Source organism: Streptopelia decaocto (genome assembly GCF_964273445.1).
Source record: "Streptopelia decaocto genome assembly, chromosome: 7".
Taxonomy (NCBI): domain Eukaryota; kingdom Metazoa; phylum Chordata; class Aves; order Columbiformes; family Columbidae; genus Streptopelia; species Streptopelia decaocto.
The window spans coordinates 17,418,378-17,445,526 of record NC_138661.1 but is presented as its reverse complement, the minus strand read 5'-3'; the positions used below and the strand labels follow the sequence as shown (position 1 = coordinate 17,445,526).

The 27,149-nt window shown below is 39.8% G+C and overlaps 1 protein-coding gene across 1 annotated transcript in view; it reads left to right on the top strand.

Annotated features, from left to right (window-relative positions):
* The window catches only part of SLC24A4 (solute carrier family 24 member 4), a 96,431-nt gene that overhangs the window by 48,203 nt on the left and 21,079 nt on the right, over nt 1-27,149 (top strand). Inside the window, exons 3-12 of the mRNA XM_082058272.1 lie at nt 5,190-5,266; nt 6,465-6,539; nt 8,526-8,610; nt 12,812-12,915; nt 13,550-13,624; nt 14,620-14,645; nt 15,335-15,388; nt 16,446-16,588; nt 22,405-22,574; nt 24,534-24,678. Of these exons, the coding sequence (XP_081914398.1) occupies nt 5,190-5,266; nt 6,465-6,539; nt 8,526-8,610; nt 12,812-12,915; nt 13,550-13,624; nt 14,620-14,645; nt 15,335-15,388; nt 16,446-16,588; nt 22,405-22,574; nt 24,534-24,678 (954 nt within the window). The remainder of the gene's footprint in view (nt 1-5,189; nt 5,267-6,464; nt 6,540-8,525; nt 8,611-12,811; nt 12,916-13,549; nt 13,625-14,619; nt 14,646-15,334; nt 15,389-16,445; nt 16,589-22,404; nt 22,575-24,533; nt 24,679-27,149) is intronic.

Here is a 27,149-nt window from a genome sequence, read left to right as displayed (position 1 = left end):
AGAGGAACAAGATGCAGGCATTAAAAGGAGAAGTGGGCTTCTGTGTCCATCATTTACCTAAACCCCTTCCTGCAGAGGTGGAGTGGAGCTGACTGCTTGTGTCCTTTCAAAGAGCTACAGCTCCCTTCTCACTATGAGAAATTTTAGAGTTGTAACAGGCTTGAATGCTTAGCAGGTATTAAGAGTTGGCATATTTGTTGCCTCTGTGAGTAAATCAACTGCTGATAAGGTGAAGAAATCACATGTCGAGGCAGGTTATAAAACCACAGATCCACGTGATTGTGGAGAGGTCCTGTCAGGCTTAGGAGATTTTGAAACTTAACTGCATTGGCAGCCTGCCTATCACAGTATAGATAGGGCATATGGGAACAATGCTCTGATGGTACCCCAGCAGTAATCTGGTAACGGCCTAAGTCCAGGCAAGTGTCACTGACATGCTGGGGTTACCCCAGCTGCTGCATATAGATCTTCGCTCCAGGGCCATGCAGACAGCCTAAGCTGTGCAGCTATTATATTCTGTGCTCAGACATGCCGTTCTCATACCTTGTGTAGCTCTTTAGGCACAGACAGCTCAGCCAGAGCTTTTTATAAGGTGAATCATGCTTTCTCTCATGGCATAATTAAGGAATTTTTTTTTTTGTTTCCATCACTCACAGAAAAAGGTGGTGGTGTCCCCTCTGAGTCATGGCTGGATAAGCTGCTTTTATTTCCCCACTCATTTCATGATTAAGGAAAGGGAATGAGCTGCAGAATTATGACAGTTCCAATATAGACTTGGCTTTCTTGGTGCCCTCCCTTCCCCCTCAATAAATCTCTGCTTGATAAGATGAGCTGCAGGAGCCATGGATTTGCAACAGTACCAGCAGCATAAATATTTCTGTATTTCTAGTTGATTTTAAGATGATTGGTGTGTGTTCCCCTCCTTTTCATTTTTTTTTTTTTTTGGCAAAGGTTAACCCCATTAGATGTACTGCTCTTCATTTCATCTCCTTCTCCCATCTGTTCTGTCTCTTTTCAGTACAAACTGAGGAGATGTAGCTCCCACTCTGGCTGCCAGATAGCTCTGTCTCCCATACATGAGCAAACATCTCTGTGTGAAGCAGAGCAGTGCCCAACTGTGCACACGCATGAGATTGTACCGTGAAGGCAGACCACGCTCTCTCCAGCTCCATGATAATGTCACATCCCCTCTGTCAGCTCATCCAGAGGGGGGAATGCCACTGCTCCCCTCAGTTAAGTGCTGTTGATTCCCAGGCCTAAGCTGGGAGCCAAGGGAATCCAAACAGCTTTTTCCTGAGCAACTAGGTTAGCATAGCAGTCAGTAAGAAAAACAAATCTTCATTTAAAATGTTAAAACCACAGTGCATGTAGATAAGGTATACAGAATTTACACATGACAATTATACAAAACCTATGATTATCTGGATAATAAAGCCATAAAGACAGAAAAATCTTACACTGAAAAACTCCCAACTTTACCTTGGAACTCACTGGCATGTGGCCATTTCATTAAGGAGAAAATCTCACCAAGCTCCAGAGCCTTGCTTCATTTCCCTGACTTTTAAAGAAGATTTTGTTGTGTCTCTGTGTGAGAAAAATTGCACACCATGAGTTCTGTGTAGAGAGGAGCATTATCTTTGAGAAAAGCTGTCTTAATTAATTTAAAATTACCTCTGTGAAGCAAGCAGATATTTATTACAAGTAGTTATTTATTATCACCAGACAATGTATGAAGCAAGATAGTTTGCAGCGCAGCTGGTTTGCTTTTGCTTGGCGATCAAGTGCCCAGGCTCATTTATGTCTTCTGGCTCTCACCTTTTACATTTTCTGGTCTTCTGATTTCATATCTAGCATTATCTTTGAATAAATAAAGTAATATTAGAAAGATTAGAAAGACAGTGATTTTTATTCATGGTTCTTGAAACTTCAGTTTATGCTGACTTAACCATTTTTAATGTTATGCTGTGAAATATTTTACTACAGTCAACTGAACGAGTTTACCAGGTAGGTAATAGCTTCCCAGATGATGCATCTGTTTTGCCAAGTTATGGGACAGGGACATATTCCCTCTGCTATATGGTGGCAGAGAAGGGTATGGTGCTGGTGGCATAAGCACCTGTGATGGCAGCTCCAAACCTTCGCATCAGATTATGTGAAAACCTGTAGCCCATATGTGTGTGTTCTCATGGCCACAGCTTGAATGGAGGAGAAGTGGGGGATGCGGTAAGAAAAATAATATGTGTGTCCTGAATACATCTGTGTGGGCATGGTATTTTAGCCAGTGAACAACCATATTGTGTAAGATGCCAGCAGCCGTAGCTCTGAGTCTTTTCCCCCAAAGGAGAAGTCTCCTTAATGCTTTTTAGTTATTAATAATTTTAATTTATATTAATTGTTAATAGGAAGAATTTATTTAAAACCACATGCTTTGGATGCTGATAAATTTTTTGCCATGCTTCATGTGGTAGGGAATAACTCCTCTGAGAAAGTTTGCTTTTGGCAGCTAGTGTAGCTGCCAAGACAGTCCTAAATTTGATGATATTCCAGTATTACTCCAGAAGGGTATTCCTTCCTGAGTGCTACTTGGGGGGAACAATATTACTGTATTTTACTATATTACATATTACCATATTACTATATATAGCTATATATTATTACAGGGAACCTGCTTGGCTGTTGCACGCATGTAAGGTTCTGTTGGCATCTTAGAAGATTTCTCTGTAGATAAAAGCATTGCAGATTGCTGCATCTTCACCAATAGTTTGTGAATTATCCTGCAGTGTCTTCCAGTAAAAGAGTAAGAATGTCAACTGTAAATACATAGTGTCTCAAAACTAGAATGCAACCAATTTTCTTCCAGCTTATGCATATATCCACTCTCCTTTTCCTTGTTTAAGGATAACAGTGATGAAAACCAAACAGAAAGGAAGATGTTTTATTCACATATTTTAATTTTAGAAGTGATTGAATGTGTTTGGCTCAATAGGTAAATGTCTTTTATTTACAATGCGGTTTGCATTTGTATAGCAGTGCTATTTCTTCAGACTGTTTCATAAGGTCACAAATCTCTTTACAGTGCAAATCACAGCCCTTGAAGACTGTGGAGTTCTGTAGCAACCTAGAGCTACTTTCTTGAAGCTAGTCCTACCAAACACTGGTGTGCTGATGGTCTTTAGGCACAGAGCTACTCTGCACACCCTTGAATGGTATTGCATAATTCATTGAGTGATGGGGTATTACTGAGCTGTTGTGCTGATACATTTGTATATTTATATCTACTGTTACTTTCATTTTTACTGGCGATTACAGAAGGAGTACGAAGAATGGAACATTTACCCAGGAGTAGGAAATTGCATTCAGCAGTAGCTAAGCAAAGTTTTGTATAGATTTATATAGCTTTTTTTGTCTGAGGTTTAAAATAAAAATGCACCTATGTCTTGGGAAAGCTCTATTCAACATATCAAGTACTGTTACCAGTTTCAGTCAGAATACAGTGGTAAGAACCGTTCTTATTGAAAAGCCTAATGAAAATCAGCAAAGGAGTTGCAGTCAGTCATTGTTGTTGAACTTCCATTTTATGCTAAATATTTTATGGTCCATTAGTAGTTTTAATCAAAACTATAGTGACTTTCAAATATGAAGTTGGAGTACATTGAGAGATTTCATAACATGGTAACTTTGGTTTTTTAGAGGGAAGGTATAACTTAGGTATATAAGGTTTTAAATACTGCTTGTTGCCAGTGTATTAACTCAGAAATAAAACATTTATGGTAGTAGATACTAAGGAAAAAACAGAGGTGTGGGATCTTCAACTTTGCATGGAGACACTGTTGAAGTCTTTGTCAAGCTAGACATATGCAACTTATGTAGGTGTGTGTAGCGCAGATGAGAAGAGGCATTTTTATATTTATATAACACTCAAAGATTGAGGAGATGAGATGTCATTCAGAACTTTAAAACTAGATTATGCTCTCAGTGTAGCTAAGATTTTCAAGTGTGTTTGGGAACTCCAATTTAAGAAACTCTAAAAAAGTGTAATCTTCAAAGAGTTACAGTGCAACATTTCACGAAAACAAGTCTCGTTTAGAGTGTTTGAAGTTTACTAGCTAAAAACATCAACCATACCTCAAATTCTTGATTTCTATGTTCATGGTTATTGTTTGCAGAACAGCATAAATATATTGCGCTCTTATGCATTTCTTTAAACCGGCAGACTTGCATATCGGGAATATGATCATACATTCCCTCTGATTCCTTCACAAGTTTCAGTATATTATGGTAATTTCATAGGGACCTTCTGGAGCTTATCTTGTCAATGTATGTCCACAACTCCTTGCGGAAAGGAAGATCTGTTTCTGAATAATAATTCAGTGCATTTGGATTCCAGTGGCAGAAATAATTTTCACCCTTAAACTTCCCAGACTCCTGTCTGAGGCACTGTAGATCTGTATCCCTCCCTGTCTTGTAAATCTGGATGGGTTTTATTTCATATATTTCTTCAGGCGTTTGATTTAGTTGCTGTCATTGTCTCCACCATCTGGAATCCTTTTTTCACTGTGTTGCTTTTGTGTGGAACATAGATCCACAAAACTGTCACCCAGAAATAGTTCCAAAACTCCTGTCTTTGCACATTCCTATCGTCCACCTACCGTTTCTGTTTCCTTCCTTCCTTGGCCAGATTTAGGTAGTAGACTTTCTAGAGAAAGTACTGGAAATCTCTCTAAGCTTTGTGAAACAATTTGCAAGACCCTAGAGCCCTATAAAAGCTTGTAGTTAAGAACCTGATGGAGGGTTACAACCATTGCTTAATTTTTCAGGCAAGGCACACATAAAGCCTGGAGTATTATTTGAAGATGAATTTTTGTGCCCATGCCCATCACTTTAGAAGTATATTTAGAGGAGACACAGAGGAGATGATAGTAAAAATAAGGCATTAAGAATGTGAAACTCTTAGTACAGTGGAGGTTGGTTTATGTCACTCCAATTACGATAATTAGTAACACATAAGTATCAGTTGTCTGTTTTTTCTACAGAGCAGAAAAGAGATTCTGAGGTTGCAAGCTACAATGTAATAAATTGGAACACAGATTAATGTTTGGTCATATATTTCTACAGAGGAATTCTTATTTTTCCATCTTCTGTTTATAGATAGTGTAATTTATTTTTTTAATTGTACATTTCTCTTTCAGCCATTAATGAATTTCCTAAAGATTTCTTTACAAATAAAGAACGACAGCGAGGAGGAGTTCTGCTTCATATAATTGGTGTAAGTTTTCTTCTCTTTCCTTCTCTTTTTGTTTTCATTTTATTTATCTTGTAAGATGTTAGTAGTCTTAGTGGCCTAACTAAATAGAGCTATATATATTTTAACATGACTCTAGTACTTTGATTTCAGTGTTTCTAATATGTCTATATGAGTATAAATCCTCAAAAGTAACATCTTAGGAACATCGTTTAGTGGTGGACTGCATAGTGTCAGGTTAATGGTTCAACTCTATGATCTTAAGGGTCTTTTCTGATCTAAATGATTCTAAGATTCATTTAAGAAAATAGTGCAAGTCTGAATTTGCAGTATCTGCTCATTCATCCTTTTGGAGATAAAATCCTGGCCGTATAGATCACAGACTTGTATTTGTCTGTACTTCATCTGGTATAAACAGGGTTTGGGATTCCTTTGTTGATAACATCAAGCATCATGTGGAAGATTATTGATTCTTTTTCTTTCTTATTGTGCCACTATGCAAAAGATGCAGTGGTTATTTTAAAAAACAAACAAACAAACCCACAAACTTGAAGAAATCTAGAAAATGTCATGTGCAGTTTTATATTTTATTGTAGAAAAAACCCCCAAACAAGTCAGGCCTGCGGGCTTCAGTTCTCCACTCTCAGCGCAGGGGAAGTAAATTAAAAGGAATTGTGTTTGATGTAGACCAGCAGGATTACACCCACTGCATGTGCACATCACGTAAAGCCGTATAAGCCACTGGGAGAATCACGTTTGCAGGGAACCAGGTGCATTCCTGAGAGGTTTAGTGCATTGAACCATGTTCAAGGTCAGCTTAATTCCAGGTGTGATTATCTCTTGAATATTGTTAATCAACATGGTGTTACTTTCTATTTAATTCCTTGGTCCGATAATTGATGATTATAGATGATGGCTGTGTATCTTTGTAAACCTTACCCATTACTTTCTGTTATATGAAGTCTGTTGTGGCACCCTATTGTATCAAACTGTGGTACCTTTCATATTCTAGGGTCTATCAAATGTTCTTGTTCTAAAATAATTCTTACATTCAATAATCTGGTTTCATGCCGTAAGTTGATCAACAGAAGGATTTTCATTTGGAATGGAATAAAAAATGAAGGTGTATATTGCTAGTCTGAATAAATATAGCATTGCCTTCTTTCCTCTTTTCATGTACAGGAAAACTCTGAAGTATTTCCTGAATTTATTTTCTTTACAGGCTCTTTATATGTTCTATGCTTTGGCTATAGTATGTGATGACTTCTTTGTTCCATCCTTAGAGAAAATTTGTGAGGTATGTTAAAGAACTTTATTCCTCTTTTGGAAATTTATTTAGAGAATATTATAGAATCAAACATTTTGTGCCAGAATTGTTTAGAGTTCATTCCTGTCAGCTTTTTGACCTGATCCTTTTCAAATGATTTGAACTTTCCATCAGATAATGAACCTGTAGCCTGGGCACATTGGTCCCCCTGGCCACAACCAAGCTGAAAAAATGAAAGATTTCATGAGATCAGATGGCAAACCCCCCTCTTAAATACCTCAAGCATGTAGCTAGGATGGATATGACAAGTGAATGAGTTGGGTTTATTGTTGTATTCCTAGTTTTAGAAGTCACTTGTGAAAATAAATAATACATAGACAAATTAATGTGTTTGATTACATCTCTACCACTGTATCAGCAAGGAGAAAACAAGCATCTGTGGTCCTGGTGTAAAGTGGAGAAAAGTGAGAATGCATGAGGAAAGCATGTACCTTGGTTTGATATGGAATGAGAATACATATTTTTTACACAAAAATTGGTAAATAAATATAATTCCTTTACGTAATTGCTGAGAAGATCTTGCAAAATTACATGTAGGATTCTAATTGAGTTGGTCAGGACAAGGTAGAATAAATTACATGTAGGATTCTAATTGAGTTGGTCAGGACAAGGTAGAATTTATACCTGGTGTGTAAATATTGTTAGGTAAGGCTTTGGTGAGCTACTACAAAATGAATACAAAACCAGATTTTAATTCCTTTTTGAAGGCAAAATGAAAATCTCCTTTACTTTTTAACAAAAATGTGAAAAACTCCTGTAGCTAGTTAAAAAATCTATTTTCCTGTGGATATATGTACTAAATTCCTATTAGTGTTACACAGAATAAGGGAGGCAACCAATAATAGTAAAATAGTCAGTAAAGATATTTTCTTTCCCTTTTCAGATGTTGTCTTCAGCAGGCACCGTATATACCGTATTTTGAGTTGTAGCAGTTGGGTTGTACCAATTAAGGTGTCACTGATCCTCTTGTCTCACGTTCTGTGGAACATTAGAACAGCTAAGAAGAATTCAGATAGCACACTTAAGTTTGAGTTCCTGCAACAGTAACAGACTGAATGGTACAGTAAGGCCTCATGTTTATGTTTTGTCAAGTTCTGCAGGATGCCATTTTCATCAGCTCGAAGTGTTACATGGTGCCTGAAAAAGACAGGATTTCTGTACTGGTCCTTTTGTCACTAATCACTTTTCTAGCCTTGGAAGAAAAATAAGGTACTAAAGATGAGTCTAGAGACTCTCAAAAAGGAAAAAGCTCCTCTCTAAAACCTTCTTTATAATTCAAGGGAAAGATCTTCAGAGAGTATTAAATTGATGCAGCCCACTTGTGGAGCTACACATGTTTCTGGTGGTCTGAGAACTCTAAGTTATATATATCCTGTTAGAGCTTAAAAGACACTGTCATAAGAGTGTCTGCAATACACGGGCCTCTCTGTGTCTAATTGGACTAATTTTGTCTGTATGAGCGGATTCACTTTTGATTAATACAGCTGAAAAGTGAAGCCAGAATCAGGCCTGCTGTTTCTAAGATTTATTCGCAGAGGTTCTGTTTTTCTCTTACGGATTTTTATTTTCAAATTTTAGAAGCCCCAAGAATTGTCCTTAATTCTTGAATGATTATGTTTAGAGTACCAAAAGTAGATTAATTAAGAGCATTTGAGATGTTTAATTTATTTTAATCTGCAGAGGTGCTTTTCTCGTATCAGCTACATGTAAGCCACCATTGGCTCTTCAGTTATATAGAAGTAGGTTATTTTACCTGACACTTCACTGAATTAGGTTATAAACATTTTACTTGCTCAAAGTATACTTGCCTTCTTGAAAGGCAGTGTCTAATTTTGTATCATAGTGACTATTCCTCCTTTAACAGCACCATGGCCGGAAAACTAGGAGCTTCTAACTTTGCAACTGTAGAACTGTGCAGTTTCAGCAGTGCTGAAACTACGATTGCTTTTCTTCCAGAAACTACATTTGAGTGAGGATGTTGCCGGAGCCACATTCATGGCAGCAGGGAGCTCCACCCCAGAACTGTTTGCATCTATTATAGGTATGGAGCCCACACACTAGCTCTTATGAGATCTACTGTTAAAAAAAACAGCAGCAGATCAAGCAGAGGTATCCAAAAGTTCTGCCTATTTTCTGTCAATTTATAATCGGCAATTGCAGCTGTCAGATAGTCTGTGGTTCATGGTATAATTAACTACTCAAAATATCTCATGAAACTGTGAATTTCCTCTCAAAACACAGAGAGGAATGACTGATTCTGAACATAGGAAGCAGAAGAAAAGATTTATTGCAGTCCCCTGAGAGAGAACTTGAGATATTTGATGTCTCTTTGGCTTCGTTCTTCACAAATAAAAGGAATTAATTTTAGCAAGGAAGTAGGAGAACAGGGAACATGGGAAAAGAACAAATTAATGTGTGGATAAGTCAGATCTGTTAAAAGACAGAAGGAGAGAGTGTACATTCCAGAAGTATTTGAAGTAATCTCTGAAATATTAAAGATTATTGGCCAAGAGAGGAGGTCTAAATGACAAAATGAGTACCTGTTAAGAGAAGGAAGGACACAGGAATAAACTGATAGAGAAGGGGGAAAGCAGCAAATTTCCTATAATCACAGAATAGTTTGGGTTGGAAGCGATGTCCACAGGTAATCTAGTCAAATCCCCCTACAATGAGGGACATCTTCAACTAAATCAGGTTGCTCAGAGCCCTGTCCAGCCTGGCCTTGAATGTTTCCAGGGACGGGGCATCTACCACCTCTCTAGGCAACCTGTTCGAGTGTTTCACCACCCTCGTGAAAAATTTCTTCCTCATATCTAGCTTGAATCTCCCCTCTTTTAGTTTAAAACCATTATCCCTTGTCTTGTTGCAAGAGGCCCTGGTAAAAAGTCTGTCTCCATCTTTCTTATAAGCCCCCTTTAAGTATTGAAAGGCCTCAGTAAGGTTTCCCTGGAGCCATCTCTTCTTCAAGATGAACAATGCCAGGTCTCTCAGCCATTTCTCATAGGAGAGGTATTCCATCCTTCTGATCATTTTTGTGGCCTCCTCTGGCCCCTCTCCAACAGGTCCATGTCTTTCCTGTGCTGAGGGCTGCAGAGCTGGATGCAGGACTCCAGGTGGTGTCTCACCAGAGCAAAGGGGCAGAATCACCTGCCTCGATCTGCTGCCCATGCTCCTTTTGATGCAGCCCAAGGTATGATTGACTTTCGGGGCTGCAAGTGCACGCTGCCGGTTCATGTCCAATCTTTCACCCACCAGTACCTCAGGGCTGCTGTCAACCCCTTCATCCCCCAGCTTGTATTGATACTGGGAGTTGCCCTGACCCAGGTGCACTTGGCCTTGTTGAACTGCATGAGGTTCATATGGGCCCATGCCTCTAAAAGGCATCCTGGCCCTTGGGCATGTCAACCACACCACTCGGCTTGGTGTCTTCTGCAAACTTGCTGAGGGTACACTGGACCCCACTATGTTGTTGTTGAAGATATTAAATAGTATGGGTCCCAGTACGAGCCACTGAGGGACACCACCCATCACCAATCTCCATCTGTACATTGAGCCATTGACCACTACCTTCTGGATGTGACAGTCCAGCCGATTCCTCATCCACCGAACAGTCCACCCATCAAATCCATACCTCTCCAATTTAGAGAGAAGGGTGTTGTGGAGAACTGTGTCACAGGCTTTGCAGAAGTCCAGATAGGTGACATCCATAGCTCTTCCCTAGTCCACTGATGTAGTTACTCCATTGTAGAAAACCACTAGTTGGTCAAGCAGGACTTGCCCTTGGTGAAGCCAGGCTGGCTGTTTCAAATCACCTCCCTGTCCTCCATGTGCCTTAGCATAGCTTCTAGGAGGATCTGTTCCATGATCTTCCCAGGCACAGAGGAGAGGCTGACAGGTCGGTAGTTCTGGGGTCCTCCTTTCTACCCTTTTTAAAAATGGATGCGATGTTTTCCTTTTTCCCGTCATCAGTGACTTCAACTGACTGCCATGACTTCTCAGATATCATGGAGACTGGCTTGGCAAATACATTAGCCAGTTCCCTCAGGACCTTGGAATGCATCTTGTCAGGTCCCATAAATTTATGTATGTTCAAGTTCCTCAGGTTGTCACAAGCCTGATCTTCTCTTACAGTGGGAGGGACTTTGCTCCTCCACTCCCTGCCTTGAGGTCCTTTCACTCGAGTGGTGTTGGAAGAGAGGTTTCCAGTGGAGACTGAGGCAAAATAAGTTGTCCAGTACCTCAGTCTTCTCAATCATTGTTACCAGTTTGCCAGTCATGCTTATGGGCATGGGGGTGTCGCTTTTTTTGACCTTCCTTTTCTGGTTGACATACCTGTAGAAGCCCTCTTGTTATTATTTGTGTCCCTTGCCACGTTCAGCTCCAGCCACACTTTGGCCTTCCTGACCCCATCTCTGCACAACCAGATCGTGTCCCTATAGTGTTCCCAGGATACCTGTCCCTGCTTCCACTACCTGTGCATTTCTTTCTTGCCCTTCAGTTTGACCAGTAGGTCTCAAGTGATCCACGCTGGTCTCTTGCCTTCCTTTCCTGATTTCTTACAGCTGGGTATCATGATCTCTTGCACTCTATGGAAAATATCCTTAAAGATCTGCCAGCTCTCTTCTGCTCCCTTGTCCCTGAGGGCAGTTTCCTAGGGAGTCCTGTGGACTAACTCCTTAAACAGGTGGAAGCTGACTTTCCTAAAATTCAGCATCCTGACTTTACTCTTTTCCTGACCTACATCCTTAGGATATGAACTCTGTGAGTGCGGGGTCACTGCAGCCCAGGCTGCCTCCAGTCTTGAAGTCACCAATTAGCTCACCTGCATTGGTGACCAACAGGTCAAGTATCTCATTCCAACCTTGTTGGGCTGTCTATTACTTGGCTTATGAAGTTATCCTCAGTGCATTCCAGGAATCTCCCAAATTGCCTACAGCTCACCATGCTGCATTTCCAGCAGATGTCAGGGTGGTTGAAGTCCCCCAGCAAAACAAGAACCTGCTAGTGTGATGCCTCCTGTAGCTGGAGTAAGGAGGCTCTGTCAGTAGGCTTTCCTTGATTTGGCAGCCCATAGTAGACACCAGCCACAAGGTTTCCTTTTTTGCCTCAGTCTCTAATTATTACCCATAAGCTTTCAACCTGCTCGTGGCTGTTCTTCAGAGACAGCTTGTCACAGTCTATCAATTTCTTGATGTAGAGGGCAACCCCTCTTCCCCTCTTTCCTAGCTTGTCCCCTCACCCTGTAGCCATCAATAGCTGCACTCCAATTGTGGGATTTGTCCCACCAAGTTTCAGTGATGACCACTACTAGGTCTTAACCTTCTAGCAGCACGGTGGCTTAAATTTGATAAATCTGTCTCTACTAAAGCCTTAGTAGGCTTTCTGTTACTATCTCAACTGATATTTTTACAAACTTTAGGTAAATACAGTCTAAACCAAAGCACTATAACCTCACATCCAACTTATTAAAAAGCAGTGAGAGTAGGTCTTTAAGGTTCCCCTTAGAGAAAGATTCAAAGGAGATACAGCTCTGCAGTGCGTTCACATTACCTTTGGTTCTGTCTCAGTGCTGAAGATTACATTAGATAATCCATGAAGGTCTGCTCCAGCCATTAATTTTTATCATTCTGATACAATTATGTTACAGATATCTGAGACATAGGTGGGTTCAGTACTAAGGGAAATCTGAAAGTCAGTGCTGGAACAGTTTAAGTCTGAATCCTGGTTATCTGTTGGAGCCAGAAGATGCACATTACTGCACCCAAAGTGGCTACCAGTTTTTTGAGGGAAGAGTCTCTTACTGTAATGAGACATTGCAAGGAAGAACACACTAAATATTAAATACCTATGAGAAAGGTTTCTGTGCTTAATTATACTGTTTGAAATAAATTCCATGCTCCTGATGTGACGGGAGATGTTTTACACTCATTTGAATGGATTGCTGCACCACTGACAACCAAACTGTGAAATAGAGGACTTAGTGTTGAACTAACTAGCTAAGAAATCATTTGCTTTTAATAAAAATATTTCTTTAGAGACGTTAAGCCAAAAATGGGGAGCTGCTAGCTAGTCTAAAAGCACAAAATATTCTACAGAGAAGTGAGCATTTATTATGAAACAAGCTTTGGTTAAACTTTCAAACAATCTCTTCTTCTCAGGTAGGACGTACCTTAAGTAATTAATTGCTTGTGATCTAAAATGAAATGTCAGAGATAATAGCACATGTTTTGCTCCCTCTGCAGGTGTATTTATCACTCACGGAGATGTAGGAGTAGGGACCATTGTCGGTTCAGCAGTTTTCAACATCCTTTGCATTGTTGGTGTCTGTGGATTGTTTGCAGGACAGGTTAGTATGATACTCAATCTTTATAGACCTCAATTTAGGGGTTTCCATGAGCAAATATTAAAAGAAAAGAAAGTATTAGTCAAAACCAAAAAAAAGCTGGCATTGTGAAAAATGTCAAATGTTGGACAGAATTTACAAATGCTTTACAAATAGCAAATATTTTCAAAAGGTTCAGCTGTTCAGCACTCTGAACCCGTAGCTTACAGAGAAAATTGATTCTTCTTCATACAATACTGTGTTCACAGTCAACTGATCAGTGGCATCTGCAAATCTTTCCTGGTACTGATGGTAATAAAAGAATCTAGGACACACACAGGAGATTTGCTCCATCTACTCAGTAGATGGTTAGACTGTGTGTTGTATTTTTTTAGGTATTAAGTCTGACCGATTAAAATATCATTAGTAATAAATGTATTTCATTAGTGGAAGTTTCTATATGTTTTTTATTACTGGTGGTTATTATAGATCCATTGTCTAACAGACTGATATGTCTTTTAGCATACATCTGCAATTGGTTCCAGAATTGTTGCTAGTAATAATTCTTCTCACACACCTAAGTAATTGCAAGATAGAGGCCTTTGTTTTGTTTTTAAAATCTCATATTTTTGTTGGCTGAAGGTGTGGTATTTTTCAGGTGGTTCGTCTCACCAAATGGGCTGTGTTCCGTGACTCTGTGTACTATACGATATCTGTGATCGTACTTATTATTGTAAGTAGTTCTCCTAGCAATTAATATGTTTCATTGCTTGAATTTTTGGAGGGCCAGCCTGCTAACCATTGATGTACACTGGTAAACAATTATTTTCCTAGCTAGTTGTAGTGACATCTGGAAGTGAGGGCTTGGCTCCGCAATATGGCCCAAATATGAAAACTTCATACAGCCCCACAGAATATGTGTCCATCATGTTCATCAACATGTGTTCATTTGTAACTACAGCCTGTAAAGTTCTGCAGGCTGCTGTTACACCGTGTAGTCAGCACACTCTGCCCACCTAGGGGACTGCTTGTTGTGGATATGAAAAATTTTGAGCTGCACCTCTCTTTGAAGTAGGGAAGGTGTCTGTCTTGCTTCTACACAGTAATTTTATTTCATTGATTCTGGGTAAATTTTTCCAAATAGAACACAGGTGAGAGACAGCTTTGTTCATCTAGAGCAGCGTAGTTGTTCCTGAACGTACACATTTGCTCTACCTCGTTGCAAGAAGGGGAAGAATCCACTTTGTTTTGTAACAAATATGGAACACTAACTGCCCATTCAGTTCCAGGAGTTACAGAGGGTGGGGTAAATGTGTATAACCACTGGGCCTAAGAGCAGAAGTAAAATGACTGCGTTTTCTGCTAAAACTAGACAAGCTGTTGAAAGGGCTCAGAGCTAGGTGTCTTCAGAATACATGAATTTGCTGTCATTTACACAGCACAGCGTATGGGTAGATGTGTGCATATCTGTTTGTCTTTCACAGTCATACTGTTTTACTCAATAGTATTTATAACAATCAGTGACAGGGATCCAGACCTTGCTCACAAGGTTTGTACTTTGTGAAGGACACAATCCATACAGTGAAAGTTCTGGCTAGAAAGTGTTAAAACTTGAGTAGTTTCTGCTAGATATGAGTAATAGATATTAAATAAATTTGACTGTTTTTCAAGATACATCTTATAAACAGTCAATTTATGTTCTTCCTTTTTTTTTTTTCCTTCTTCTAGTTCATTTATGATGAGAAAATAGTATGGTAAGTTGTGTGATTTATTCCCTATAGTTCCATATTTGCCATGAGACTGATCAGCAAATAGAGTTGTGTTGTAATTAGCTTTCATTCCTACCCACTGGGAGTGTGAGCTGGATTTGACACCTAGGAAGTCCTATGTATGATCTTTGGTTATTTTTTTTAAGATGATCAGGGAAAACTGCAAGAAAAATTAAGAAATGTTAACGAAGTAAATAGGCTATATATTAGGCCTGAAGACTCGTGAGTGCAGAGTAACAAAAGTTCTGCTGCTCTGATTCTGGCTGTTAGCATTTCTAGGGGTGCTAGGTGTGCCAAAGAGCAGTCCAAGGTGGGATCTTAGTGGAATGTCATAAGCATCTTCTAGAAGAGTCCTCTCAGACTGCCTGGCCTGGACTTCAGCACTGAAATGACCAAAGGCCTTGGCATTATGATCCTCAGAGTGTAGCTGTGTTTTCACTCTGCGTAGCACATTTCTGAAATACATGCATTATATTTTATTTGCATGTTTACTAGAACCTGAGACTCTGCTTCCCCTCCATTCTACTAAAACACCGTCTAATCCTCATGATGCGAATCCTGTGTACACAAATGTGACTTGTACTAGGTGTATAATGCACACTCCTAAGTAAAACTGATAAAGCATGCAGCTGTTTGAGTGGCCTTTTAACACTTCTTTCTTTTGTCTCTTTGAGGTGGGAAAGCCTTATACTCATCATTATGTACTCATTCTACATACTTATAATGAAGTAAGTACCTTTTTCTTCTGTATGCCCTTAAGGTCTTAGTTGACCATCATTCTGTTGGTGTAGTTTTGTCCTTGACCTTCCCGCTGAGCACAGTACAGCCAGTCATGTGTCTGTGTAAAATCCCTTGCTTTTTTGTGCTTAATCAGTTTTACTCTAGATTTGTACACAGTCAACAACAAATATTTTCATGCGTCCTTTTCATAGTGCACTGAGGTAAAGTGGCTTTCAGAAAAACTTGAGACAAAATGTCATTTATACAAAGATATATAAGTCTACCAGGTGTTCTGGATTGTCAGCACACAGCTTGTTAGCTATTACATGTATTTTGTAACCTCTGGAGAACAGGGTCAAAGAACATTAGACAGACTGCTAAGCATGTATTGATCTTCGGACTGTCTCATACCAGAATGTGTAGTGACATCCTTCTTCTTTAGTGGCACTGCCTCTGACAGGAGAGTCAGAGGTCTGACTGGTACTGCCGGGGTCTGTGAGTCTACCCAGTTGCTTAGTCTCATGCCTTGGTGCCTTCTACTCACAAATCATGCTTTGTGGAATTTCTGTCTCCCTTTTCTCCTACATCAGGTCTTAGCAGAGATCATTGACAGCCCTCTTAGATCCCATTCTAGTGCTAAAATAGATGTTTTATTTCTTTCGATGGGTATGGTCAGCAGTCCCAGAAGTGCTGAAGCAACTGCCATGGGGAACACAGTACCGAGAGAAACAGTGAGGTGAATTGTGAGCTGATGCAGGAGGAAAGAAGCTGATGTACAGTGAATGTCCTCGCTCCAAAATCTGCAGCTCCAATGTTTTGCCTTCACTAAATTTACTCTAGTGTCTTTTTGCAGTTTGCTGTAACTCATGAGAGAGATACAGGCCTTGCTTTCCTGTCAGATTACCACTGAATTGGATAGTGCTTTCTCTTAACTTCCTATTAGTTGTCAGAGAACATGCATCTAGGCTTTACTGCTTGCCTACCTAAATTGTTCTCGGGTGCTTAAAAGCTTGACAAGGCAATACAACAATCCAACCTTTTCAGACCTTTCCTTTGCACTTGCAGGTACAATACGAAGATGCAAAATTTCTTCACCCTTAAAAGCAAGAATGTTGGAAATGGTGACACAGTCAGCAATGAGCTGGAAGATGGTAATAAATGTTGTGCCCCTAGTTGTGATGACCCATCCATTCCATTACTATGGAAAGGTAAGGCTGAGCAGACAGGACTTTGAAAAAGAGTAGTTCACATCCTTTTTATTTCTTTAATGTGGACCAAAACAGTGTTACTATTCAGTCATATGCAGGAATTTTTATTGGGTTACTTGACAATTCAGCAGTTGGACTGCCAGATGAAAAAAACCCAACCAAATTTTTTTTTTTTTCATATTCTGAAAATAAGCTGCTTTGCACATTGGCAATTTTGCTCCCTTTTTATCTCCTGTTCAGTGATGAGCTACAACACTGTGAAATAAATATTCTTTTTCGTGCCAAGAAGAAGGTCATTTTCACTTCAAAAGCTAGTTTGGAACTAGAAGCTGAGGCTTGGGTGTTGAAGGAAAGGACATGGTCAGATGAGTGGACAAGAGGGATTATGTGCTGAGTTCAGATCCTCAGAAGATTGACTTTTACATGCCTAAATAGTTCTGTATACGTTGTCAAGCGTATATGTAAAATTGAGAAATGTAGGTTCTTTGCTGTCTGTTTTTTTGTCATAAAGGTGAAGAAAATGATACCCAACTTCTGGTACTGAAGGTAAGCAAACATACCTGGGTATTTTTGGCTTTTTTGTAAGGCTGTTTTTATCATTGTCTTATCCCTCTTCCATTCCCTCTTCTTTCTGTAGACCAAAAACCATTCCTACCTTCAAAGCAAAATCCATATAATTTAGTGAGTTCTTGGGATACTCTTAATGAGTGAGATCTCCTTGCTTTATTCTTTGCAGATATCTCCCATTCCAGAAGGCTGAGCTCAGCAGCAATGTAGGTAGCCTTTGGAAAGGTCCTCGTGTAATAACAAATAGTGGCAAACAGGAATTTAGAGCAGACTCAGGGAATCCACTCTTTTCTGCTTTTAGTGTTTAGACTTGGGATCTCTTCAGGCTGTAGGTACTGTCACTTACGACAGGTTTATACAATGACAGTACACTGATACTCTGGTCTCAGATATGGTGTTTAGACAATAGTTTAATAGAGATTTGAAATTACTTCTCATAGGATATTGTAGGGTAATTAAATGAAGATATATTTGAAATACTTTGACTGCATTTTACAATGAACTTTTGTGAACACTGATTATGATATAGTGGAGTCTGTCACTTGGATGTGGAGGTGTGTGCATACAGGGTTCAGAGGATACCTCCTAAGGCGGTTGTTACTTAGGTATTCAAGTGACAACACAGGAAAACGGTGATCCAGTGAAAGATATTAGGAGTTTTTACTTCCGAGGCATTTGTTGGGTTCTGAGGTCATCTCCCTGCATGCTCTCCTCTCTGTCCACTGTGTGGTAAGGGAAGATGGCACAAAGTGCTTGCCTGTCCACCTGTTTCCTTTTCAGGAAATGTGAAGATTATTTAATCCTTGTGAAGAACATGCAGAACTTTTAGGAAAAGGAGCGAGAAAGATAATAAAAACCTGGATTCATGAGAGCAGTGTCTCCACTAGCAACTGTCCACAGCAGACTTCTTCTCTAATTTCCCTCAAAGATGCACTGAGACTGCAGTTTCAGTCAAATTCCTTTTGCCTTCTCCAGCACCCATTACACAACTACATGCTGCATTGGAGCGACCCTTGTCCAGAGTGTGAGAGTGTAGATATTATCACAGGCGAACCTACTTGGGATGAGAGAGGACACGAAAAAGAGATTAAGGAGGTGACAGGGTTTGGAGTGAGCAATGGGAGAGGAGGATGGCAGGGTTAGCCTAGCTGCTTTGTTAGATGGGTGCTTCATGTGTCAAGAAGCTGTCCTAGGGAACCATCACATGGCTGCCTGTTGCATCTCCCTCCTGTTGAGTCAAAATATGCCATGACCTGTTGTCACAGAGGCACCCCAAAATCAGTTTTAGGCAGACAACAAGTTCCAAAACAGACTTTATTCTGGCTGGAAAAGTGCAGCCAATAAATGGAATAGAAACAGGGTTTATACAATTAGTTAGCACTCCAACAACATAAAATGCAGGTTTGGATATTAGTTGAGGAGATTATTGGGGTACAGCAAAATAAGAATAATGAGGATCCACATTGTGCATGCACACACTCGCAAGAAATAAAACCTCTGACTCCAGGGTACCCACAAGAAATAATCACTCACCTGGGTTAGGCAAGGACTCACACTTGCCTAGTTAGGCAAGGACTCATTCAAGGATGTATCCAGTAAATTACCACTCACCCAAACGAGGAGTTGAGGCACTCTCAATCCCGGGAAGTCTCCTTAGACAGTGTCCCAGTCCAAGGAGAGGGCTCCAGTTCACAGACTCTCTGCTCCAAGAAGACCACTACAAAGGGGTCCTTCGGTGGGAACCCCATTTTATAGTCTGGTCAGATCTGGCTGTGGGCATTACAACATGGTCCAGAAGTTTTGCAGCTACTCTGGGCCCCTCCTCTGCTAAAGACCCTGTCAATTGACTTAGGGTCCTGTTAAGGACCCGGTCAATTGACTGAGAGTCCTACCCCTCCTGCCCCACCAGCTGGTAGAGGTGAAGTCACCCTGCCCTGGGGTATGGGCAGATGTGACTATCAACACTTTTGTACCACCCTAGGTCTATATGTGGAGACAGGCACAGTGAGGCACAAAAGGTGCTAAAAGAGTCATCAACTGCCCCATTGAAGGCTCCAGATCTCAGGGGGGTGTGAAACTGCCACACCTATCAGTGACTCGCTGCTGGTTGGCACTGGGCTTGGCTTCCCAAGCTGAGCTGCCCCTTCCCCAGCAGCAGCTCTCAGGAACAGGAGCACTGCTACCAGCAGGGAGAGCGCTAGAGCTGACCTCTGCCTTACCTCCAGCTAGTGGTTGGCAACCTCCCGTGGTGTAGGTGTACACCTCACCAGGGTGTGGGTTTAACCTTAATCTGATTTTCCACAGGAGGAAAGTCTGATTACTTGCGCAAAAATAACATTTGCTTTGGGAGAGGAACTTTCTTCCTACCAGGGATGGTTAGTCTGTTGATCAAGGCACAGATAAAAGCGGGTTTCACATGCTGCACAGCTCTCTCTTACACTTATAAGTTTTATTACTTTTAAGAGCTTTCAGTGTTAAAATATAAAAGCTTCCATTACTGAAGTTTCAGAGAGAAAATGAGAGCTTTTACCATAAGATAAATTCAAGGGTGAGTTCTACACACACAGATAATAAAGGTGAAATGTTTGTACTTTGTGAATAATGCTCCTATTTTAATAGTACAAACATATGGCTAACTGCTCTTGGCTTTTATTATGTTGACCCAAATTTCTACCAGGTGGTATGGTTTGATTCCTGCCTAAAACCAGCAACTCTAGAAAAAAATGGGTTTCTGAGAGCCTGATCAGGAGTCAAGTCAACAAGAAGGTTTCTGTTGATTTTGACAGGCTTGTTGGTGATGACCCTTCATGTTGAGCAGGAAGTTTACATAGTTGGTTAAAAGGAAAAGCCACGCTGAGAATATATTTTTCGAAGGAGTATCACAAAGGAGAAGCAAAAAAGGCTTTTCTCTGTGCCACATTTGTGGAAACTACTTCTGCGATTTTTAGGTGGAGCCTGTTTGTACCATATGGGACCAAGATATGTATATTTGTGGGCACAGGGATTGAGAATGAAGAGCTGTTATGAAAATGAAAGCTCAATATACTGCAGTAAGTCAAAACAGCTGCGGTTAGTTATATATATATTTTTTATAGTGATGCGTTCTACATTACTGCTGAGTTTTTTATCATGGTATTTCATCAAATTGGGTATGTTTGGTCACTCTCCTTAGTGCTCTAAGAAACAGTTCCAGAGCAACTGCACTGCTTCCATGTTTGCACAGAATCACAGAATGGTTGGGGTTGGAAGGGACCTCTGAAGACCGTCTAGTCCAACCCACCTGCTAAAGCATGACACTCTAAGATAAAGAAGTGCTTTGGAGACTTCACTGCAGAAACTCATGTGAGAGCAGTTAATCTGCTGAGGCTGTTAAAAAGATATCTGGCCTTTTGCCTTACCACGATTGCTGTCAAACATTGGTTTGGTGTTGGTTTTTGTTGTTGTTTTGGGAGTCGTTTTGGTTTTGGGGTTGTTTTTTCTTGTTATTGTTTGTTTTGTTTTGTTTTTCTCTGTCTAACTAAAGCAAATGCTAAACTACTGTGGTTAAGTCCTCTTCTGTGAGAACTGGTTCCTTGGTAGCCACTTCTGTGAGGACTGGTTCATAGGAAGCTTGTCTGGCTGTATAGTCCTCCACAAAAAAGCTGCTCACTCTTAAGAGTTGTTGGAGTGGATGTGCTCCTTACTTACTGCACTACTCAGCAAGGTTAATTTGTTTCAGATGTCGGGCAGGGGGAGGTTAATTGCTCCTTAATGCTTATCAAATGCAAAATTACTATTAGTTCTATTCTCCATTAGAGATATTAAGCTGCAAGACAAGACTACAGAGTGGATTCTTTGAGTAGGGCATATTTCTGTGTGAAATCAAAGATCTCTTTATGATACTTCAGGTGACCCCAGTGTGCTCACTGAAAACTCATTTTAGTGAAACAAAGCAAGACACTCAAAAGCTAAAGGGTAAGAGATACAGCTGCTTTCTGGTGATTCACAGGCTTGCTACATCTTTCTTGTTGAATGATAATGGAAGGATATATTTCTTCAACTTCAAATATGTTAGAAGATGCTTCAGACAGCAAAGCATTTATTGCATGATGTGATTTACATGCGTGCAGGGATCCAGTCTTCTTCCTGAAAACCAAATGAAAAGCAAAAATAGTTCAAGACTGTAACGATTCAAAAAAAAAAAAAAGTTTTCTGTGCGTTTAGAACAGGTCCGTTTTAATTCCTTTGTTTGAGTGGAATGTTTTCTTAGATTTCCTTTGCTTCCTGACTGGAACCATGCACTAATAGTTACCTTTCACTCCTATTTTCTAAATTATCTTCCTCTTCTTAATGTAAGTAACCTGATGCAAAAGGGGAGTGGGAGGGTAAAGCCAAGCTAGGCAAAGCAAAAAACAAGCAGCAAAGAATTTTGTTGGGTTTTTTTCTGTACATATTATTACATGTAATAATTAATATTTATTAAAGTCATATGCATATTTCTTGCCCTGCTTTCTAACACCACATGGGTATGTCTCCTGTCTGCTGAGCCTTGCTCTGCTTGCTATGTGTAGTCTGTAGCATTTGTGAGAATATTGGTTTGTTGTTGAGCTCTGAAAATCCTTGCCTGTACTTGTGTTGATTTCCAATATAATTTAGTCTCTCTGTGTTCTTAACACAGTAAAACCAAACTCTTAACCTTGGTACAACTTCCTTTATATTAACAAAGGCTTACTTATAATATGTATTTGTTCTTGACAATTGTTGTTTTTCATCATTTCAAATCTTGTCATGTTAGAGATATTAACAATATTCTGTGATGGTAAAGTGAAGATTTCCAGAAGGAGTGAGCACAACATTAGGGACTTCTGGATGTGCAGCGCCTTGATCCAGGGGCATAGCTTTACAGGTGTCAGGAGCACTGTCTATGCTGCCACAGGGCAAGTGCTTTTAGAGGAGGTTTACAAAACCATAGTGGGACATAAGCAAGAAAACCAGTACTACAGCATGAATGGCTGAGTAAAAACCACTCACACTTATTTTAAGAGTGGCTACCTTGGCAGAGTGAAATCCCTTTTTAGCATGTGACCTAAATGAAGTGCACAACTGATGAGCAAACTCACCAGCTGCAAAATTATTACAAGAAAGTCACTTGTAAATTCAAGCATTCAGATGAATATTACTCCCACTTGAGCTTGAAAAGAATGACTCCGGGTGATGGGAAGCATGGTAAGATCAATTACACAACTAACTCTGTCCATTGTGATCATTAGTGAAGGGGATGCAGCAGTATGGCCAAAACAGTGTTGTGATGGTGGATGAGATCATCTGCTCAAGTCCCCCAAAGTACGGGTTCCCTGAAGCTGGATTACGGTTGATGATTACAAGTAGATTTGGACCACGAACCAGACTGCGGATGGCAAGCCGAATAATCATTAATGAGGTAGGTTTATTAAGAAAACAATAAATGACTATGAGACATAGTGAGACTGTGCTCATAGTGATGCTGGAATTCAGATTCTCCCATGCTCCTAGGGATGGTCTTTCTCTAGCAACTGTGTCACAGCAGGTTTGAACATGGGTTCCCAGTTGGTGATGCTGCCTATCTTAATTGGAGACAAGGAGTGACTCCATTATCTCCCTGTCAGAAGATGTTTGTTCCAATGCGTGTGTGTGTGTGTATTTGTGCACACTGGGATTCTGTCTGAAGCAGAAGAATTGGTTTTGATCATTACAAAAGTGGTCAGGCTAAAAAATGGTAATGGAGAGGGCAATCAAAAATCTGTAAGAACTGCACTTACACTAGCAGCACATCAGGATCACATCAGATATTTGCCTATCTCTTTAGTCTTCAGTGTAATCCTCAGCGCAAAATGAAAATGGACAAAAATGTTTTCATGAGGGCGATTTGCTCTGGACAGTTTCAGTTAACTCTTGCTTGATACATTGTCACCTCCATATATTGTTTATTTCATACACTGCAGCTTCAGTGACAGGACTGGCCAAGTGATGCTGTTCTGAGCTTGTATGAAGCACTTGGGGTGAAATCTTTGCCCTGCAACCTTGGCCTCTATGAAGGCAGGATTTTGCCCTTTGCTCCCTATGGTGTCAAATATGAGAGGTTTTCACTCTGGCAAATAAATTAATTTTAGCAAGTTCCTAGAATTTGAACATTTTAACACAGTTCATGTGGCTACCCAGCATTATGAGCACCCCAAGGAAGGAAAGCAGCACTAATATTTTTGTAACAGAAGTCCAATATAATGCTAAAACAGTGAAATGTTAATTAGAAAGTGAGCTTGGTAGCATACAGTCAAGAGCAGAAGATCAGATAGAGCCCACAACAGCAGTCGACTCTGTAGAAGTTCTGCGTTGAAGGCAATTAACGGATCAGTAAAAATTCTTCATGGCTATGTGCACAGAGCTGATACTTACTCATTCAACATCTGTGAAAAACATTATCTAAACCAGAGCATTTTGGATCTATGTTCTTTGTATTCTCACTGCCAAAATTTCGTAAAGTATTCAGATATGAATTTTCTCTGTTTTTCATCACAGTGTATTAATAGCAGTTTCAGAAATTTTTTTGGATGTTGTGTAGTTACTTTATTTTCTCAAGGCATTTCAGAGCACTTTTTAGGAAGTTGCAACAACTTGTCATGAAAAAGACAACTCTTAACAGCCCTGTGTTATCCCATCTAAGAAACTAAAAATATTTCTTTCTTTATAAACATGGGAAATTACTTTTACATCTTGCGTTCTCCAGTGTATTAGCGGGTATATATACTGACATTTAAAACCTACCTCTAATTGTTGTACTATGTGCTGGAACTGTAGCAATCTTATATACGTCTGCTGGGGCAATTACGAGCTTCATGAAAGTATACTCTTGGACAAGGGCAAAAGGAGTTAGTTGTGCTTTTGAAATGAGAAGTAGGACCTTTATATTTACCTCAAGGAATGAGGATAAGAGTGAGGGAGAAGAGTTGGACCTGAGCAGGAGAGATCCTGGGTAATTTATAAGCCACCTCTTAATAGCGAGGAAATGTCTTGAGTGTTACCACTAGATTATGGTGGTGTTGCTGGTTTGAGAGTGAGCCGTTGAATGAGAAGTACTTCAGAATAACCACACTCATTAAAACACAGTGCGGAAGAAGAGATATGACAATTTTCTCCATCATGGCTTGAAAGACTCCTGCCAGTAATTTTGAGGTGAATGGTCAACACCAGCACGATGAAGACAGGTAAGCCACAGACAGATTTGTTTGTTACTGACTGAAAGGAAGGCTTTGTGGAGAAACATCACGGCTCACGTGACAGGGGCTGAACAGGCAGCAAAACACAGATTTAACAAAGTCAATATTTTCCAAACTATGGCAGTGTTGTCTTTGATACTGTGCAGCGTCAGCGGTTAATCCGGACTGCCAATGGCTCAAGCAAACCACTTCAGAATGGGAGACAGCAGAATATTGAAAATGGGAACATCCCTGTGGTGAACCAAGAGGAGGAATATGAACACAACAATCTATCTCCCTTTTCAGTGCCAGGTAAGGCCTATTTTCCAGATGTTTATAGTAAGGAAACAGAAAATAATTAAAATGCCAAAGACTGGGTTGTAAGAAAGAACAACATACGTGAGAGGAGGAAGGGGATTGATTTGAGTGTCTGAGGGCTGGATTTGATGACAGTATAACTGAGCTGGAGGCCGTGTGGCTAAAAGCAGATCTTAGAAAAGTGTTTTCCAGCCATCATGCACAATAACAGTAGAAGAGCTGGTGTAGCAGAAACAAAAGGAAAGCAGGCAAGGCAGATCCATATTAAAAAACATGTCAGACTACCTCAATGAGTGCTGCATGGCTAGTAGTTTTGAAGTCAGCAGTTAATAATGGCCTGCTGGAGATTACTAGGCCAGAGGCAGATAGGCGCGTAAATATGTAATAACTTGATTTAGTGACTGTGGGGGAGGCTTCTTGAATTAAAAGGAGAAAGGTTTCAGGGGAGACTCTGACAGTATTTAATATTCTTAGCATAGCAGTATGTAATAATATTCACGTTTTGAAATTTTTTGGAAACTCTTGGTGTGAAGGGCTATATGTAACCAACCTTGTTATGTTGGTGCCCTTAACACATTTGCAGGTTGACTCTTCCCCAAGTGCTTTGGAGATTAGACAGCAGAGATTGGATCACCCCTTGCAGACATGTAGTCAGCAGTCATCTGTCACACAGTTACTGTGCAACACAAATATTACTTGGCATAAATGGATACCACATGCAATGAAAAAGAAGAAAGAGTTTTCCATGTTGTATATGATTCTAGTTTCATAGAGATTCCATTGCTTCGGTTGCTACCATTTTAGAAGAGGTGTTTGTGGCTGAACAAACATTGAAGCATGCAATGTGAAGGCTGCATAAACCATATTTTTATGTGTTACTGTGTTGTGTGTGTCTTACAGCATCTTCTTGCAGTCAGCAGTTACAGACTTTTGTTGGGGGTGAAGAATGCGAGCAAACTGATTCACTGAAAACAGGCCCATTAGAGGGGGGTCCTGATATAATCAATGAGATAATGAAGGAAGTGTTTCTATTGTATGATGAAATAAGTGGATCTAAGTCAGCAATATGCTTGTGCACATAAATGTGTTGTTAAAAGCAACAAAATCAAAAATAATAACAGTAACAGTAATAAACAAACTCTAAAAAACAACAAAAAAAAGTGTCTCCCCAACCCATCTTAAAAATGCAGGATTCAGTGCACATGTTGGGAAAGAAGGTTTATTAACTGAGTTATTTTTAACAAGTTTTTGGATTCAGGTTTTAATTAGAGCAGTGCAATCATGCATTTCTTCTTACATTCCAGGACAATGCAGAAATGGTAACATGTGGCAAACATCACCTGGAGACCATATTTGGATTTGTTCAAGACTCAATTTCATTATGAATAAAAAATAGATTTTGGAGTAGAGCTTCCTAAATGTGTGAGACATTCACAGTAGACAAAAATGCTTTGAACTAAGGAGTTATTAGTTATGCCGTTTGCCATTTTTAAATGCAGTTTTTCTGCATTTTTGAGAAAGTCTTTAAAGATAATTGAGGTGTAACCAGCCAAAGTGTAACCAATGATGAAACCGTTCATACTGGACTGGAGCAAAAGTTCAAAATGAACTCAAAGAATTGCATAAAAGTGGTAAAGTGATTGTTTAAAATCCTCATTGTTATCTTCAGGTTTTGTTACTCCTGTTGTCTGGAGATGATTATCTCTTGGTTGGATTCTCATTGCTCAACTGATATATTCTGAGGGAGAATTCTTTCATTTTTGCTTTCAGAAGTACCACTTTAATAACTTTGGAGAAAATGTAAAGAACCAGCATCATACGTTGTTGTTGTTCAAGTACTGTGGGACAAACAGTAGCCTAAAAAAATCCTGACATTTAAAACTGGCTTTAGGGAAAAGGTAGTTTGCAGACAGTTTCCCAGGATCCCCTCTGGTTTTCTTTTTATATATTTTCAGGCTGAGAATAAGGCACATATACTGTCTAAAGATCAGAAGTTCATGTATTCTTTCAGTGCTATAAAGAGCTCTATGAAGAATAAGCTTTCACTTTCCAATAGGACTTTCTCTAAGTCAATTGCTTGCAGTGTATGAAGTAGAAAATTCATGCCAGTATTTTAAGACATGCAACAGAAATAGCTATGAATTGACCCAAACCTTTTTTTTCTGCTGTGCTGTGTCACCTTTTTTTAGCCTAGTTTGGGGTTAGAGTTTCTTGCCTTCAAACTGCATATTCTAGATCATTTTGCAAGAAGTTTTTTCTGAAACAGAAATAAATACGTGAAGTTTGTGGCATTACATAATTTCTGAGTGATTCCCAGTAATCATTTGCCATCTGTAAGGCTTTTTTGTTCTTCTCTTTTATCCTTTATCAATGGCAATGCATGGCAATAAATGGTAGAGCTTTAGCACACAGAAATAGAGAATAAAACTGTTACATAGAAACAGTCTCAAACTACAGCATCCAGC